Source organism: Pollicipes pollicipes, unplaced genomic scaffold (assembly GCF_011947565.3).
Source record: "Pollicipes pollicipes isolate AB1234 unplaced genomic scaffold, Ppol_2.1 Scaffold_4002;HRSCAF=4701_pilon_pilon_pilon, whole genome shotgun sequence".
NCBI classification, from domain to species: Eukaryota; Metazoa; Arthropoda; class Thecostraca; order Pollicipedomorpha; family Pollicipedidae; genus Pollicipes; species Pollicipes pollicipes.
This window is the reverse complement of record NW_023596420.1, coordinates 1,036,259-1,051,759: the sequence shown is the minus strand read 5'-3', so window position 1 is coordinate 1,051,759 and position 15,501 is coordinate 1,036,259. Positions and strand designations below refer to the sequence as shown.

Here is a 15,501-nt window from a genome sequence, read left to right as displayed (position 1 = left end):
ATCTTTCTCATCCAGTATACCTACTGTCTAGGCAATAACAGTGCTAGGTGAGTTTCCCATTTTTCCAAAGCCACTGTTCAATTGATTTGGCCCATGCAGTATGACAGATCAAATATTGTATTTGAGCGCAAATTGTGCTTGCTATGATGGATGGAATGCTCATATGATTATGTTTCAGATGCAGTGCTTCATTATGTTAAGACAGCAGCAGGGAAGACACCAATAAGTGCACAGTGAATGCACCCATGCTTATAAGGAAAACAAGTGGCTTGAGGTGAACATTTGTTTGTCCTTGCTAGTTAATTAAAATCAAGATGATACTGCCAAGATACTTTCAACATGTCATCAGATTTCAGTCAGTCATGTCAGTTTTTTCCAGTCAGTCATTTCGTCAGCTCCTATCATCATCCATCACCACCATAGCACCATCAGTCCCTTACATGAGATGTTTTTCTATATCATTATTTTCCCTTTAAACATTCACTGCCCTGTTCCTCAGCAAAACCCAGGAATACATTCTGTTCAGAATCATTCATCTCCTTTCAACCTCACACCACCCAACACCAGACCAGATCCCACCCGCCTAGTCACCCCCATTCCCACCTTCACCCTTCTTTTCCACAATGGATGCACCAAACCTGAATGTCATCAATGAGTACAAGCGGGACTACCTGCTCCGCCGCCTCGTACAGACTGGTCTGGGTGGGCCGCGGCTACGGTTGCCATTCCCGGCTCCGTTCTATGTGCCGGTGCTCCAACTGCTGCTGTTTACGGCACCGGCGGCGCTGGGTGCACCGCTGAGCCTGCTGCTAGCCGCGCGGCCGGCAGCTCTGCTGGTCGGCGGCTGCGTGCTGCTGCTGGCGATGGTTCTGCAGACAGTCGGCGCGCTTGCCGCCCGCCACGCCGCCACCGCCCAGGAAGAGGCCAAGACCAGCATGCTGGCGCAGGACGATGAGGTGGAGTTTCACGGCTTGTGCCGTTGGACCACCTGGGGATTCATGGTGCCAGGAAAGCGGCGCGTGGTGAGCGTGGTGCTGCACCCGGTGGCAGCCGGCCTAGTGGCGGCGGCCGCGACGTTCGCCCTCGCTCCCGCCAACTTCGACAACATCGTCAGCGTGAGTGCCGGACCCTGGCGGTCATTGATGGGTTCCTCTTTATACGTTGTGTCGGGTTAGAATGCATTTTTATTCGTGCATTTTTCGGCTTCCAGTTTGTATGATCCGTATGTCCTGTCCAGGATTAGTTCCAAATCTTACCTGTTGCAGAGGAACTCAACGATTGTGTCCGTGTTTCCCCTGTCGGATGGTGACCGTGTTTCCCGTGCTGGTTTGGCTCAGCCCGTCTCTTCCATTACAGCGGGGCTCGGCGATGGTGACCGTGTTTCCCGTGCTGGTCTGGCTCAGCCCGTCTCCTCCGTTACAGCGAGGCTCGGCGATGGTGACCGTGTTTTCCGTGCTGGTCTGGCTCAGCCCGTCTCTTCCATTACAGCGGGGCTCGGCGATGGTGACCAGTGTTTCCCGTGCCGGTCTGGTGCAGCCCGTCCCTCCGTTTCAGCGGGGCTCGGCGATGATTGCCGTGTTTCCTGTGCTGGTCTGGCTCAGCCCGTCTCTTCCATTACAGCGAGGCTCGGCGATGGTGACCGTGTGTCCCGTGCCGGTCTGGTGCAGCCCTTCCCTCCGTTACAGCTGGGCTCAGCAATGGTGACCGTGTTTCCCGTGCCGGTCGGGCTCAGCCCGTCTCCTCCGTTACAGCGGGGCTCGGCGATGGTGACCGTGTTTCCCGTGCCGGTCTGGTGCAGCCCGTCCCTCCGTTACAGCGGGGCTCGGCGATGGTGACCGTGTTTCCCGTGCCGGTCTGGTGCAGCCCGTCCCTCCGTTACAGCGGGGCTCGGCGATGATTGCCGTGTTTCCCGTGCCGGTCTGGTTCAGCCCGTCCCCTCCATTACAGCGAGGCTCGGCGATGGTGGCCGTGTTCCCCGTGCTGGGCTGGTTCAGTGTCTGCGCGGCGCTGTACTCGCTGACGGTGGCCCGGCCGCCGGAGCCGGCCACGCTGCAGGCGCTGGACGAGTGGGACCTGGCCGCATTCAACAGGCCCCTCCACGTCCTGCTACTCACCGTGCCGCTGCTGGTGATCAAGCTCGGGTGAGTCCCGCACGTGCACGAACGTGACGAGAAGGCCGCGCTGACTCTGGTCTGACGCTGACGGCGGGGCAACAACGGTGCTGTGTGATGTGCTTGTTAGCTATGGTGATTGATGGTGGCAAGGGTTATTAAATGCGGTTCATGCCGATGGCATAGCTATGAGACGCACGAGGCCTTGTTGGGTGATTGTCCAAATATACATCCCGGTCTTCAAAGCGTACGGAAATCTGTGGCCACTCGCACTAGGTCTCTAGCTGGCATTATCAGCTGGGGAATGCATGATGTAGACATGTGATGTAATGCTATGCGAATGTAATGCAGTGATACTTAGAGCAGAGAAAGCACGTGATCTCTGTCCGTACTTGTGTTTACTCTCACAAAAGGCTCTTGTCTCCGCTTATGACCACCTGGTTGTGTGTGACATGTTAGCCGTGGCATTGGTGGCAGGCGCCTGTCTCCGGCTCCTGATTGGCTGCTAACATGTGACGTCGTCTGCCGGCTGACCATCTGCGCGCTGCCGCTGCTTTGGCTGGGCGGAGTCCTGCCGCCCTGGGACGTCGCCATTGGCTGGCTTTCTGAGCAGACACTGGTGAGGATGTTCTAATGTCTGCGTTGTCTTCGCGTGCGTCGAGAGTGAAATGTATGTAGCGAGGTGGTTCTTTCCATCTGCCCCTGTGCTTGATGCTGTGCTGGCGGCGCGGCCACGGTCAGCGCCGCTCACCGCGGGCTCTGTCGCCAGGTGTTCGCGTGCGGCGGCTCGGCGTGCGTCACGGCCGGCCGGCTGGCGCTGCAGCTGCTGCTGGCCGGCTGCCAGGCGGCGCTGGTGGTGCTGCTGCCGCCTGACGCCCGGCTCTGGCCGGCGGCCGTCGGCGGCTGCCTGATCAGCGCTGACCTAGGTCAGTGGTGGGGTGCGTCGCTGCAGAGGCCGGGGGGAGCGGGGCTACAGACGGACCACGTCTGCAGTGATCACGTAGAGTGGCGTATGGCGCATGGCGGACTGTTGTCGCGTTGGATCGGTTTGTGCTCGGATTTCGGGGCTTGTGTATCGCTAATGATTAACGAACTAATGATGTTGGTAAGTCATCCGCCGTCGACCGCGGTCCGCTAGCGCCGCCTCCGTCCCCCCGTCCCCCAAACCGACGGATTCCGTGTGGTGGATGTTTCAGCCGGTCTGCTCCGGTGGGCCGCCGGCGCGCTCTGCAGCCGCCGCCTCTCTCTCCCCGTGCTCTGGTGGTGCCCTCTGCTCTATCACGCGGCCATCGCGGCGGCGGCTGGCGGTGCCGCGGCCGCCGCGCGCTTCCTGCCGCGGCCGCCAGGGGCGCTGCCGGCGCTGGGCGCGGTGCTGGTGCTGCTGGCGCTGGCACGCGCCGTGTTCGTAGAGCTGCAGCGCGTCTACTGCTGGAGTCTGGTGCGGAACTGCGCGTACCGGCCGGCCTGCCAGGGCGGCCGGCTGCGCTGGCTGCGGCAGGCTGCCCTCAGGTTCCACACGCTGGGTGAGCGGCGAGCGCACGCGCCGGCGCTCACGGACTGTGGTGGGGCTGGGGGCAGGCGGGGGGGGGGGGGAAGGGGGCTGCCCTACGGGGCGTGATGGTGTGCCCATGGTGCAGTGAGCATTAAAGGTCCTCAGGATAGAACGTTTTCCATGTGCCAATTCTTTAGTAAGTGGGTGGAATTATTGGCTTTATTACTTAACCCTGATCTTTTGCTACTCAACTTTTGCTGATGTATTTCGCGGCGTGCCCTGTTTTGTATGCTGAAATTATTTTCTGTCATCTGTTGTCTGAAGTTCTATCCTGACTTTGTTTCACTGTTTTCTTTCTGTTCAATGAGTACACATTCACGTTTACTGCTGAAGTTACTCAGTAATGGTAACCATGAAGTCATCAGTGTGCTCAGCCTCCTTTTCACCTGCGCCCCGCCCCTGTGCCCCGCCCCTGTGCCCCGCCCCTGTGCCCCGCCCTTGCGCCCCGCCCCTGCGTCCCGCACCTGCTGTTCACCCCTGCGCCCCGCCCCTGCGCTTCACCCCTGCGCTTCGCCCCTGCGCTTCACCTCTGCGCTTCGCCCCTGTGCTTCACCCCTGCGCTTCGCCCCTGCGCTTCACCCCTGCTCCCCGCCCCTGCGCTTCGCTCCTGCGCTTCGCCCCTGCGCTTCATCCCTGCGCTTCGCCCCTGTCGCAGCTGCGTGTCCGCCTGACGTATGACTCCGTGTGCGACCAGTGAGCCCGCTGCTGCTGGTCATGTACGTGACGTGGGCGACGGAGACGGACCCCCGGCCGCCGGCCGGCTCCCTCGAGGACGGCCTGCTCGCCGTCTGCCTGCTGCGCTGCTACCGCTGGGTGGGTGGCGCTGGCCGGCCGGGGCATGGCATCTGGCCCCCGCCGCCGGGCGGCTCCGGGGGGTCTGCTGGACTCGCTGTCGGAGGCCAGCCTGCTAGAGGTCCGTGTGGTGAACTCGGGTGCTGTGCGTCCCGACCGATCTGGCTCGAAAGGCGGCCATGAGTTCGGGGGGCTGGGTAAGCTGCTCGCTGCTGCTGGTGGTGGGGTGTCTCATAAGCACGCCGTGTAGCCAGACGAGGGGTTAAATGTTTGGGTACCCTTGGCATACTAGTAACTATGCAGCGTTGGTAGACATTCCTGTATAGCATACAGACGTGAGGCCAGCGTACGCGAGGCCGTTGTCTGCGGCCAGTCTCGTTTGGCGTGCTTGTGACTTTCTACTCCCCTGTGCCCCTCCGATAACACCGCCGTGTTTTTTTTTCCCACCCGCTAAGACCGTTGTTCTGACGCCGCAGATCTGGCAAAACCCCGAGGCGGCGCTACCGGAGGCCTGCGCCGTGTTTTTGCTGCGCCTGGTGTGGCCCGCGGCGGCTGCGTGGCGGCCAGAGCTGGAACTAACTGTCGTCAGCTGGCTCCACAACCGGCTGACGCAGCTCTGGTTCAAGCTGTACATGTGCCTCGTGCTGCAGGCCACGTGGCTGGTGGTGAAGGAGAGGCGTCGCGGCTACATCCTGCTCGGTACATGTTGGGCTCTCGACCGTCGAAATGGGGTCCTGAAGGCGCTTTCCCCTGTCTCAGAGCTGGTGAAGTGTTAGTCTTGCCGAGCTTTGTTACCTGAAATTAGATCTTCCATCAATGTGCATCACTGCTGGGTTCTGTCCAGCTTGTCAGCATGTGAAGAAATTCTCAACGAAGGCTGGGTGGTTTTCACGATTCCCTGATATAGCAGGGCTGCTGTGAAACTGGCCAGCATATGCGCAAAAGTGATGTCTCCTCTGTCCTAGTCCCCTCTCCAGTGACCCCCACCCGCCAGCCTCTTCGCCTCCCCTCTGACGTCATCGTCGCCCGGCCAGCCGTGAACGCGCTGCTGCTGCCGATGACGGCGCTGCTGTTGGCCGGCTCGTGCGCACTCTCGGCGCCGCTGCTGCCGCTGTGCACACTGCCGTTGTTCGTGCCTACGTTCCCGCGCCGGTTGGGCGGCCGCCAGGCGGGCCGCCCTCAGTCGGCCGGCCCCGACGCCGTCTACTACCGTCAGATGGCAGCACCGACGGCGGAGCGGCTCGGTCGCGCTGTCCGTATGGGCTGCGCAGGTCAGTGGGGGGCAGGCGGCGGTCGGTGGTCTGGTGACGGACGACCGGCACCCGGCGCCAACATTTCCGCGTTTGTTCAGAAAACCGCAAATATGTTGGATTAGCCCTTGATTTTAAGGCTTGACGAACTGTGTACGGTTTGCACAGGTCGGCCTTTGATGATGTTTTGTTGCGTTATTGCTGGCAGCACTACAAAGCACGCCAATGGGCCCAATGTTTGTATCAGTGATGGCCCTGGTGTGGGTGTGGTAGTGGGCTGTTGGCTTGTTGCAGTTCAAGTTTGATATGTTCACACTGCTTTGGCGTATGTTGTAGTCCTGGCCTGGCGGATCTATACGTTCGAGGACGTTTCATTGCGATCGTCCTCCACAGTTAGGCGTTGTCGATGTGACGCGTATGGAATCGTTGTTCTCTTTGCTTGTGATCCACCTCGTCTGTATACCAAGCTGCATGGCTGCAAACTAGGTTTCGGAGGAGGCTGTGTTGTATTCTAGTTACAAGAATGTCAATAAACATGGGATATGAATGTTACATGTAAAGGCTAGTGTTAGATGCCTGGCAGTTTCATTCATTGTAAACGGGAAAATCTTGACCTGTTTACCTATTTGGCCAGGAAGTGCAGTTGAGAAAAATGCATGCGTGGGAAGTTGGGGATCACAAATTTGTATTCCTTTTTCAGGTTTTGTGCAGGCAGGAGACTATTTGCTGCTGAGATTCGAGGACCGCCTTATGTGGGTTTACGTGGCTGAAATGGGAAATGGATACATCTACTTCAGCATCAAGGTGGGTGGAAGAGTTGTACTGTTTTGCATTTCTCTGATTCGTCTTGAATCCTGCTTCGTACGGACAGTACAAGGCGTAATGTCCTATCGACAAGTCGTTGCCGACAGACACCATCTGGTTTTGTCAGCTGCATTACACTTCTGGCATGCGATGATGTGTGGAAATAATGTCGGCGCCTCAGAAGCGAACGTTACAGGCTAGCGCCGTCGTACTCGTGTGACCCTTATTGCCGTTGTAGACATTCACTGAACGCCGACTCTGTACGTCAGCGTTGCGCCGGGGCGCACGACGTTTTTCACATCTTGCCTTTCACACCTCACACCTTTCACACTCACATGCGTCGGCTCGCTGTGTTTGCTGGCTGTCCCCACTTGCATCGGCCTCCGCCGGCGCACTCAGCGCTCGTAGATTCCTTCCCTCTTGCGGTACGAGCACGCCCCCCCCCCCCCCCCCACACACACACCAGAACACAGTGAATGTCTGCCGTCACGGCCCGCCAATGGGTAAACTTCGCTCCAGGCGGGACTGCTCCGGAATCCCGAAAGGTCACGTACGTGTGAAACGCTCACCGGCGGCAACTGTGGCGATATAACCGCCTGCACGGAAAACTCGTCAGCCGGCCAGATCGCTCCGACTGTGTAGAACGCTTTGTAACGGGTTTCGTGGACATGGTGCCTACTCAAGGCCGAAATTTTCTTTGCTGATATTGTAGCCTTTCAGCATAATCGGTGTCTACTATTGGAGATGAACAAATGTGTCGTTACGGTTGCGTTTTTCCAAATGATTTCTGTTTTCTAAGCCCTTCCAAAAGTTCTTGAATTGGAAATACGCACCGCGATGGTGATGCGTGCAGTGGGACGGCAGTACATGTGACGGCTGGCCACTGGTTCCTGTTATACACTGTTTCTGCCCGGCGACACCACGTCTGACCCGGGCTTGGCCACTGCAGGGTCTGGAGCTGCAGGAGACCTCGTGTCACGCGGCCGAGGCCACGCGCGTGGACGCCATCTTCGACGCGGCGTTCGACGAGGACCGCATCGCCGAGGCGCCGGGCCGGCTGGCGCCGTTCTGGTTCCACACGCTGAGCCCGCTCACGCAGCTGCAGGTACCGGGCTACTCGGACGCGCGGAGCCAGCTGACCGGCGTCATCGACAACAGCGCCACGCTCGCCGCTGTCGAGGAGCTCTTCCCCAAGGTGCTGGCGTGGACGCTGGCGGCGCGCTGCCTGGCGCCGGAGCCGGAGCCGGCGCTGGAGCCGAAGGGCGGCGAGCCCGACGCGGCGGGCCCGCTGGAGCGTGAGGACAGCATCGAGCGGTACCGCACGGCATTGAGCTCGCCGGTGCCGCCGCCGCTGGTGGCCGACGTGGGCGAGTGGTCGGACGGCTCGCAGGGCTCGCTGCTCTTCGAACCGAAGAAGCCGGCTGGCTTGACGCTGAGCGCCGCGCCCTGGCTGCGGCAGATGCTCGACGACGAGGAGCCGGCGGACGCGGGCGGCGTCGACGGCGTGGCCGCCGAGCCGTCGGTGCCGCTGGCGATCACCAGCACCACCATCAAGGTGCGCTCACTCACCTCACCGCCGCCGGAGGAGGGCTCGCTGTCGGCGCGCCGCCCAACGCTGCCGCCCATCCCGTCGGCGGCCAGCTCGCCGCCACGCGCCGCCGCCGCCGCCGCCGCCGCTGCTGCCGCTGCCGGCGGCTCGGCGCCGTCCAGCCGGCGCAGCTCCCGGCTGTTCAGCGCGCCGCGCGTGGTGCCGTCCGACGCCTTGTCGCGGCCGAGCTCGGGCCGGCGCCCGTCGCGGCCCGCCTGGGAGCCGCTGATACCGCCGTTGCGGCCGCCGTCGGCCGCCGCCCAGCGGCTGACGCCGCCGGCCGGCTGGACGCGAGCCGCGCCGCCGCTGCGGCCCGCCCTGGCCTCGCCGTTCCCGCGCGAGTTCTGGCTGCGCGCGCTCGGCCGGCTCCTCGGCGTCGGCGAGCAGGCGATGAGGGAGCTCGGAGGGGAGGAGGGCGCCGAGAAGCTCCAGGAGGACTACTCACTTCTCTGTCAGCTGATTGACACGGCCTACCACGGCACCGCCAGAGAGGTATGCGGTGTTAGGTCAGCAACGGCAGAGAGTTGTGGAGCCCGGCACCGCTGATTGAGCTGCCAAGGTGTTCGTTTTTTGTCTCTAATTTGGAATGTGCGCTTGTATGCCGCTGACGCATGAGTTCGTGGTTTGCCACGACTCGTAGTGCGACGGAGGGGTTACGATAACTTTTCGTGGTGAAGCGTAGAGAACTGGAAGTTCTTGCCAAGCTGTTACCAAACATGCATGTGCGTGTGCATGGAGAATGTTCCAGCAGGTGGCATCGTATGGTCGTGTTCCATCGAGTTTCATCTCATCGGCCTCACCGCTGGCCTGGCCTGATCCAGCACCGCCCCGTCTCGCCCCAGATCGAGGTCAGCTCCACGCCCGACCGAGTGCTCGGCCTGTACAGAAGCGGCCCAGCCGCCGACGGCCCCGGGGTCAGCTGGCTCCGCGGCTGTCCGACGGTGGCCTCGCTCGCCCAGAGGGCCTACAGGTCAGTGTCGGTCCCCGCCGGTGGCTGTCCGACGGTGGCCTCGCTCGTCCAGCGGGCCTACAGGTCAGTATCGGTCCCTGCCGGTGACTGTCCGACGGTGGCCTCGCTCGTCCAGTGGGCCTACAGGTCAGTATCGGTCCCTGCCGGTGGCTGTCCGACGGTGGCCTCGCTCGTCCAGCGGGCCTACAGGTCAGTATCGGTCCCTGCCGGTGACTGTCCAACGGTGGCCTCGCTCGCTCAGCGGGCCCACGGGTCAGTGTCGGTGTCTGCCGGTGACTGTCCGACGGTGGCCTCGCTCGCCCAGCGGGCCCACAGGTTAGTGTCGGTCTCTGCCGGTGACTATCCGACGGTGGCCTCGCTCGCCCAGCGGGCCCACAGGTCAGTGTCGGTCTCTGCCGGTGGCTGTCCAACGGTGGCCTCGCTCGCCCAGCGGGCCTACAGGTCAGTATCGGTCCCTGCCGGTGACTGTCCGACGGTGGCCTCGCTCGCTCAGCGGGATTGCAGGTCGGTATCGGTCCCTGCCGGTGACTGTCCGACGGTGGCCTCGCTCGCCCAGCGGGCCCACAGGTCAGTGTCGGTTCCCGACGGTGGCCTCCCTCATGTAGTCGTTCTTCTTCCAGTCACTCACCTCAGTCTTCTTTGTTTCGTTTCTCGACAATCTAATGACAATTGATAGTGGACAACTGGATCTTGGGCGATGAGAGTTGCTTAAGTAAATTAAGCAATCAGATCTCATTAATCTTCATCCCCACCGCCCTCACCGTGCTGCGCCAGCTACCTTACTCGCCCGCCCCCCCCCCCCTCCCCCCCCCTCCGCCAGATGGTCGCTGAAGCTGGCGTTGGACTCTGTGCTGCTGGGCGGTCTGGATTCGGACGACGAGCTGCTGGACACGCTGGAGGAGTACGCGGCCAGCTGGTACATCGGCCTGGACGCCGACCCGGGCTGGCGCGACGCCGTGCTGGAACAGACGCCCTTTCTCTTCTCGCTCGGCTACGACGACGTTCGAGTACGCCGGGAGGGGAGTGAGGCTGGAGCGGAGCAGGCCGCGGGAAGGGAGCGAGGCTGGAGCGGAGCAGGCAGCGGGAGGGGAGCGAGGCTAGGGTGGAGCGGGCCGCGGGAGGGGAACGGGGCTAGGGCGGAGCAGGCCGCGGGAGGGGAGCGAGGCTGGAGCGGAGCAGGCCGCGGGAAGGGAGCGAGGCTGGAGCGGAGCAGGCAGCGGGAGGGGAGCGAGGCTAGGGTGGAGCGGGCCGCGGGAGGGGAACGAGGCTAGGGCGGAGCAGGCCGCGGGAGGGGAGCGAGGCTGGAGCGGAGCAGGCCGCGGGAAGACAGCGAGGCTGGAGCGGAGCAGGCCGCGGGAAGACAGCGAGGCTGGAGCGGAGCAGGCCGCGGGAGGGGAGCGAGGCTGGAGCGGAGCAGGTCGCGGGAAGGGAGCGAGGCTAGGGTGGAGGAGGCCGCGGAAGGGAGCGCAGGTCGCGGGAAGGCAGCGAGGCTAGGGTGGAGCAGGCCGCGGGAGGGGAGCGAGGCTAGGGTGTAGCAGGCCGTAGGAGGAGAGCGAGGCTAGGGCGGAGCAGGCCGCGGGAGAGGAGCGTGGTAAGGGCGGAACAGGCCGCTGAAGGGGAGCAAGGCTAGGGCGGAACAGGGAAGCCGGCTGGGGACGCTGATGATGGCAGCCAAGAGGGCTGGCGCGCGGCAGTGGTGGGACCGGGGCAGGTGGCGTGAGTGATGACGGGGAGGGGAGGACGCTGGGTTTAGGGAAGGGCGGGCGGCGGGGAAGGAGGGGGCGGGCGGCGGGGAAGGAGGGGGCGAGCGGAGGAGGAGGGGGCGCGAAATTGGGTAGGTGCGTATTTTTCGGCGTCAGACACGCGCTCAGTACGTGTTGAGCGGATTGGAGAAGGGATGAGGTTCCCTGTGCCGAAGTCTTGGCTGGTGAGGCCCCGTAAGGCCAAGCCTGGCTGATGAAATATGGTATGCCATGCGGATTGCTCGTGGACTTGGCGTGACTCGGCCTGGGACGATGGCACCATGGGAGCAAGGGAAAGCTGCTGTTCCGTGCTGGTGGGCGTATTTCGACGCGCCCTGAGCGGCGGCTGCGCCTGCCGTGACGGCCGTGCCCCGTCCACCTGCAGAACACGTACACCTCACACCTGCTGAGCCTGGGCGACCAGACGGTGTCTGTGGGTCGGCTGAGTGGCGAGCTGGTGCGCGGCGTCTGGGCCAGCCTCGCGCTCGAGCTGCTCTACGTCACCAACGATGACGAGGAGCGCTATAGCATCCAGGTGAGACAATGAGCGCTGCAGCATCCAGGTGAGACGATGAGTGCTACAGTATCCAGGTGAGACAATAAGCGCTGCAGCATCCAGGTGAGACGAGGGGCGCTGCAGCATCCAGGTGAGACGATGATCTCTGCAGCATCCAGGTGAGACGATGGGCGCTGCGGCATCCAGGTGAGACGATGAGTGCTACAGCATCCAGGTGAGACGATGAGCGCTGCAGCATCCATGTGAGACGAGGGGCACTGCAGCATCCAGGTAAGACGATGAGCGCTACAGCATCCAGGTGAGACGATGAGCGCTGCAGCATCCAGGTGGGACGAGGGGCGCTGCAGCATCCAGGTGAGACGATGAGCGCTACATCATCCAGGTGAGACGAGGGGCGCTGCACCATCCAGGTGGGACGAGGGGCGCCGCACCATCCAGGTGAGACGAGGGGCGCTGCAGCTTCCAGGTGAGGTGCCGCGTTCGGCTTCCGTCCGCACTGGCCTTCTACAGGCGCGGCGCTGATGAGTATCAGCTGTTTATGTGGGGCTGAGTATGAACGTCTGTGGTTGTCACGATGCTGGGTCCGGCTTGCCTCGGTGTTGCGCGCTGGTGATCCAGTTACCTCGGTGCAGTATGCTGGCGATCCTGCTCTTGGTGTAGTCGCATTGACGGTCGGCGTCAGTGGCAAGGACTGCAATGGTCCGCTCACAGCTCCGTCAGAACCTCTGCGCCGACCCGTCGTTGGCTGGCTTATTCAGCAGCACCGCCGCGGCCCAGGTGCGGGCTGACCGCCAGCTGCCGCCCCGTGACCGGCCGTCGCTGTGTCGGCAGGCGCACTCCACCATCCTGCGGAACTTGACGGTGCAGGCGGCCGACCCCCCGCTCGGCTACCCTGTGTACGCGGGCGAGCCGCTCCGCAGTAGCCACGTCTAGCGCGCGGCCCGCCGTGGCCCCACGAGAGCACCGGATGAGCGGCACGTGGTACCGCGGGTTCACATGTGCGCTCACGAGATTTGCGGGGGTGATGGAGAGGCCGCGTGCTGCACGTGGCGCCGTACGCCGCGCCCCGTTACCGGCCGTTGGTGGGCGTGGCCAGGCGCTTCAGCGCTGCGGGGCTGGCAGCCCCGCCGCTGCCGGCTGCCGCGCTCGCTCGCGGAGATGCGGGCACTCACTGACACCGATGGCGTGTCTCACCGACGTTTGGTCTGCACTGTGATGGTGTTGATATGTTTGTTGGTGTTGGTTTGACGCTGTTGACCCCGAACGGGACTGTCCACCTCATTGTTGTCTTGGGTGCTGGATGTGGGGGAGGGGGGGAGGGGGGGGAGGCATTGGAACACGTATTGGCGATCCACCGTCGGGTGATAACCCTTCCGAGTAAATGTTGTGTACCGTTGTTTGTAGTCGTTCCGGGCAGTCCATGCCCGCGTTTGTGGTTCCTCGTCTCCGTCCCGCATAGGTGGCTAGATATGTGTCATGTCGTACCACATGTGCTCCACACTCGTCACACAGGGGACCTGAGTCGCTATCACGTGACCGTTTCTAAAGCTCGGGTCCGGCCCGGCGTTGCTGTGAGCACGGTGCACATCTGTGTCGATCTGTTGCGTCTCGGTATCTTCCGCTCTTGGGTTCATCCTTGTTCGGATCGCCGGCGCGCTCAGCAGATTGCCAGCACCAGCTCTCACTGTAGCAGGTACCGGGGCACCTTGTCTAGTCTGCGAGCGTTCGGCAGGCGATGCTAGTCATATTCCACTCGGCGCATATCGTCACTAGTCACCTGCGGCCGGGTTGTTGCGTCTAGGTACGGCGGCTGCTGCACCGACGTGTGCACGACACGTGTGGCCCGGCTCTCGGCTGGAAGGGGGGCGGGGGGAGACGGGCATTTGTGTGGATGATACGCGTCAAAGCACGACTGTTACCCTATGTGATAAAGTCCGGCCAGGGGATTGCTGTGCGCCATGGGAACACGTTCCAGGCGATGAACTACACCGTCCAACGCGCCTGTGATCTCGTCAGTGTACAAACGTAGCCACCGCCGCCGTTTGCGACCGATTCCGTCCATATGTCATACGCTGATGCTGCTGACGATCCTGGTAAGGTTCCGTGGCGCCCGTGTCACGGAGTGCACTCGGTGTGCTTGGGTGGAGTCTGCAGAGGGAAAGGGCGTGCTTAGGGATGCTGCGAGCTCTGCCAGGAGGATCCGGCAGGCTCAAGGCCGGTTCCGGTTCGGGTTGGAACGCCATGGCGCTGCGGGCGGGCGGAGGGTGGTGGCCTGGCCTGCCGGAGTGCGCTTAGCTGCGTCATAAAGGTGCGCCGGCACCAAAAGCTATTTTTTAGATCGATAGCCAAAGGCCAGGAGTGCTCAACGGGAGGTGCTCAGACCTGGTTCCGACAGTGCAATGGACGCGTTTGTCAATAAATATGCGTTGTGTCCACATTATCACATGATCTGGTTTGTTACAACATGGAAGCCCGAGGTCTGCAGAGCACCTGCAGATGGATAATCGACTTCGTTCAATGATAAGACAAACGAACCACGCTCCGGCGCGAATCACATACAGACTACCGGGCCTCAAAAGTGCTGTCAGAAACGACAAAAAACAAATGCATAACGCACGAGAAAAAAGGAATGAAATACAACAGTTACACACGACCCACTTTACCCCGTAAATGTCGGCACGGCTCAACACTCCGTGCCACATCACTACGCAGCAACTTCAGAAGTTAATGTGACTACATATAGCTTAAAGTAACATGCGCCTCGAAGAACTTCATTCCTTAATACAGAATTTCCAGGCCTACGGTACCTGTTCCCGCCGATGAAAACGTCCAGCCAGCGCTGATGAAGCAGTACTTTTATTCACAACATATAGCTGAAATACATGTGACGCATTGCACCACCACCTGACGGGGCCCAACACTTCACATTGCATGTCATACAAATGGAAATTACAAACCGAAGTTAGTATGAGTGTACACCAGCAACACCGAACACCCCGGTTCGACGACAAATCCTCCATTTCACTCCCATGTTAGTGAATCAACGCATTGCCAGCGCACAGTACGGTTCTCATGGCAGTCAGTTGGAAAGACGAAGCAAATGACTAGCTGCCGCCAGAACCGGTGTCCAGTGATCCCGCCTACAACGTAACGCCACCTGACCCGCTGTAGCACCCGCGCCAGAAGCGAGCCTATCACGTTCTCTCAGCAGAAGCAGCGGCATTTAACCATCCTAAACAGGCGTTTGAAAAGCCATCCGGTCATGCCACCCGACGACTAATTAACACCCGTGCACCTCGCATGAAATCAAACGGTCTTCTAGGCTTCGGTCAAAGCTCACTACTTCAAACCAACAGACTTCCTGATCACGTGTTCCACATCCACGCAAATGACCATGAGGGACTTGCTCTACCTATGACAGCACGCCAACCGCCGGACGCTCCTCGAAGAGTGGGGTTCCCCATCTCGGAGGTGGCGCCGGTGCGTTTTGTACAGCGCTCGCGCCAGCGTAAACGGGCCATTCCGGCCTGCCACGTAGCGCATGCCAGAGTGTACCCGCCGAGCCGGCGGGAAACATTTCGCTACGCTCGTCGGCACAGCCGCCGCCGGCCACACGTGCCATGACATCATCCACGTCCGGCGCGCAGACGCTGTCCCAGTGGTGCATCGCTAGCCTCCGCAGGGAAGCCGTCCATCTGACCGCTGTCCGGTGGCCACGGAAGCCGCCCTGTTCGACCCGGCGCGGGGTCCATGACGACGGTCCTGCGGCAGTCCGCCGCTCGCCGAGCCGACCGTCTCGGGTCAGCGGCGTGTGCGACGGGCATCGGCCATGTCAGGGCCGCGGCGCCACGCGCGTTCTCCTGCCAAACACGGAGCCGGCCCCCTGCGCTGTGCTTTCACACGCCACGCCGTCGCCCGACGCCTGCCGTCTCGGTGTCTTCCCACGGCGGCGGACGGACGCCGCAGCGCACACGGCGCCAGCTCCGAGCGCGCCGCGCACGCCCCGGCGCTCAGCGCAGGCCGAGCGCTCAGCGGCGGCCAGCCTACCAGGGCGGCGGCCGCGGCCGCGGCTGCCGCTGTCTCCAGAGCATGGGGCGGACGGGAGTCGTCCACCGAGCCGGGCCCTGCTGCAGGAGCGGGCCGCCCCGCCGGACCCACGGCTGATTGGGCCGCTG

At 62.0% G+C, this 15,501-nt stretch overlaps 3 protein-coding genes across 3 annotated transcripts; all 3 read left to right on the top strand.

Moving 5' to 3' along the window:
* The first annotated feature begins 840 nt into the window (after window positions 1-840).
* Window positions 841-5,231, top strand: LOC119093360 (pecanex-like protein 4). The gene is made up of 6 exons (XM_037216316.1): window positions 841-1,115; window positions 1,948-2,141; window positions 2,589-2,707; window positions 3,521-3,634; window positions 4,358-4,476; window positions 4,932-5,231. The coding sequence occupies exons 1-6, from the start codon at window positions 864-866 to the stop codon at window positions 5,229-5,231; spliced, it is 1,098 nt and encodes a 365-aa protein (XP_037072211.1). The 5' UTR covers window positions 841-863.
* Window positions 5,232-5,525: 294 nt separating this feature from the next.
* Window positions 5,526-8,326, top strand: LOC119093357 (pecanex-like protein 4). The gene is made up of 5 exons (XM_037216314.1): window positions 5,526-5,726; window positions 6,406-6,509; window positions 7,459-7,704; window positions 7,804-7,999; window positions 8,286-8,326. Exons 1-5 carry the CDS (start codon window positions 5,672-5,674, stop codon window positions 8,324-8,326), a joined length of 642 nt encoding a protein of 213 aa, XP_037072209.1. The 5' UTR covers window positions 5,526-5,671.
* Window positions 8,327-8,472: 146 nt separating this feature from the next.
* On the top strand, window positions 8,473-13,751 carry LOC119093824 (pecanex-like protein 4). The gene is made up of 5 exons (XM_037216832.1): window positions 8,473-8,589; window positions 8,940-9,067; window positions 9,888-10,074; window positions 11,195-11,344; window positions 12,158-13,751. The coding sequence occupies exons 1-5, from the start codon at window positions 8,488-8,490 to the stop codon at window positions 12,257-12,259; spliced, it is 669 nt and encodes a 222-aa protein (XP_037072727.1). The 5' UTR covers window positions 8,473-8,487; the 3' UTR covers window positions 12,260-13,751.
* Window positions 13,752-15,501: the final 1,750 nt, after the last annotated feature.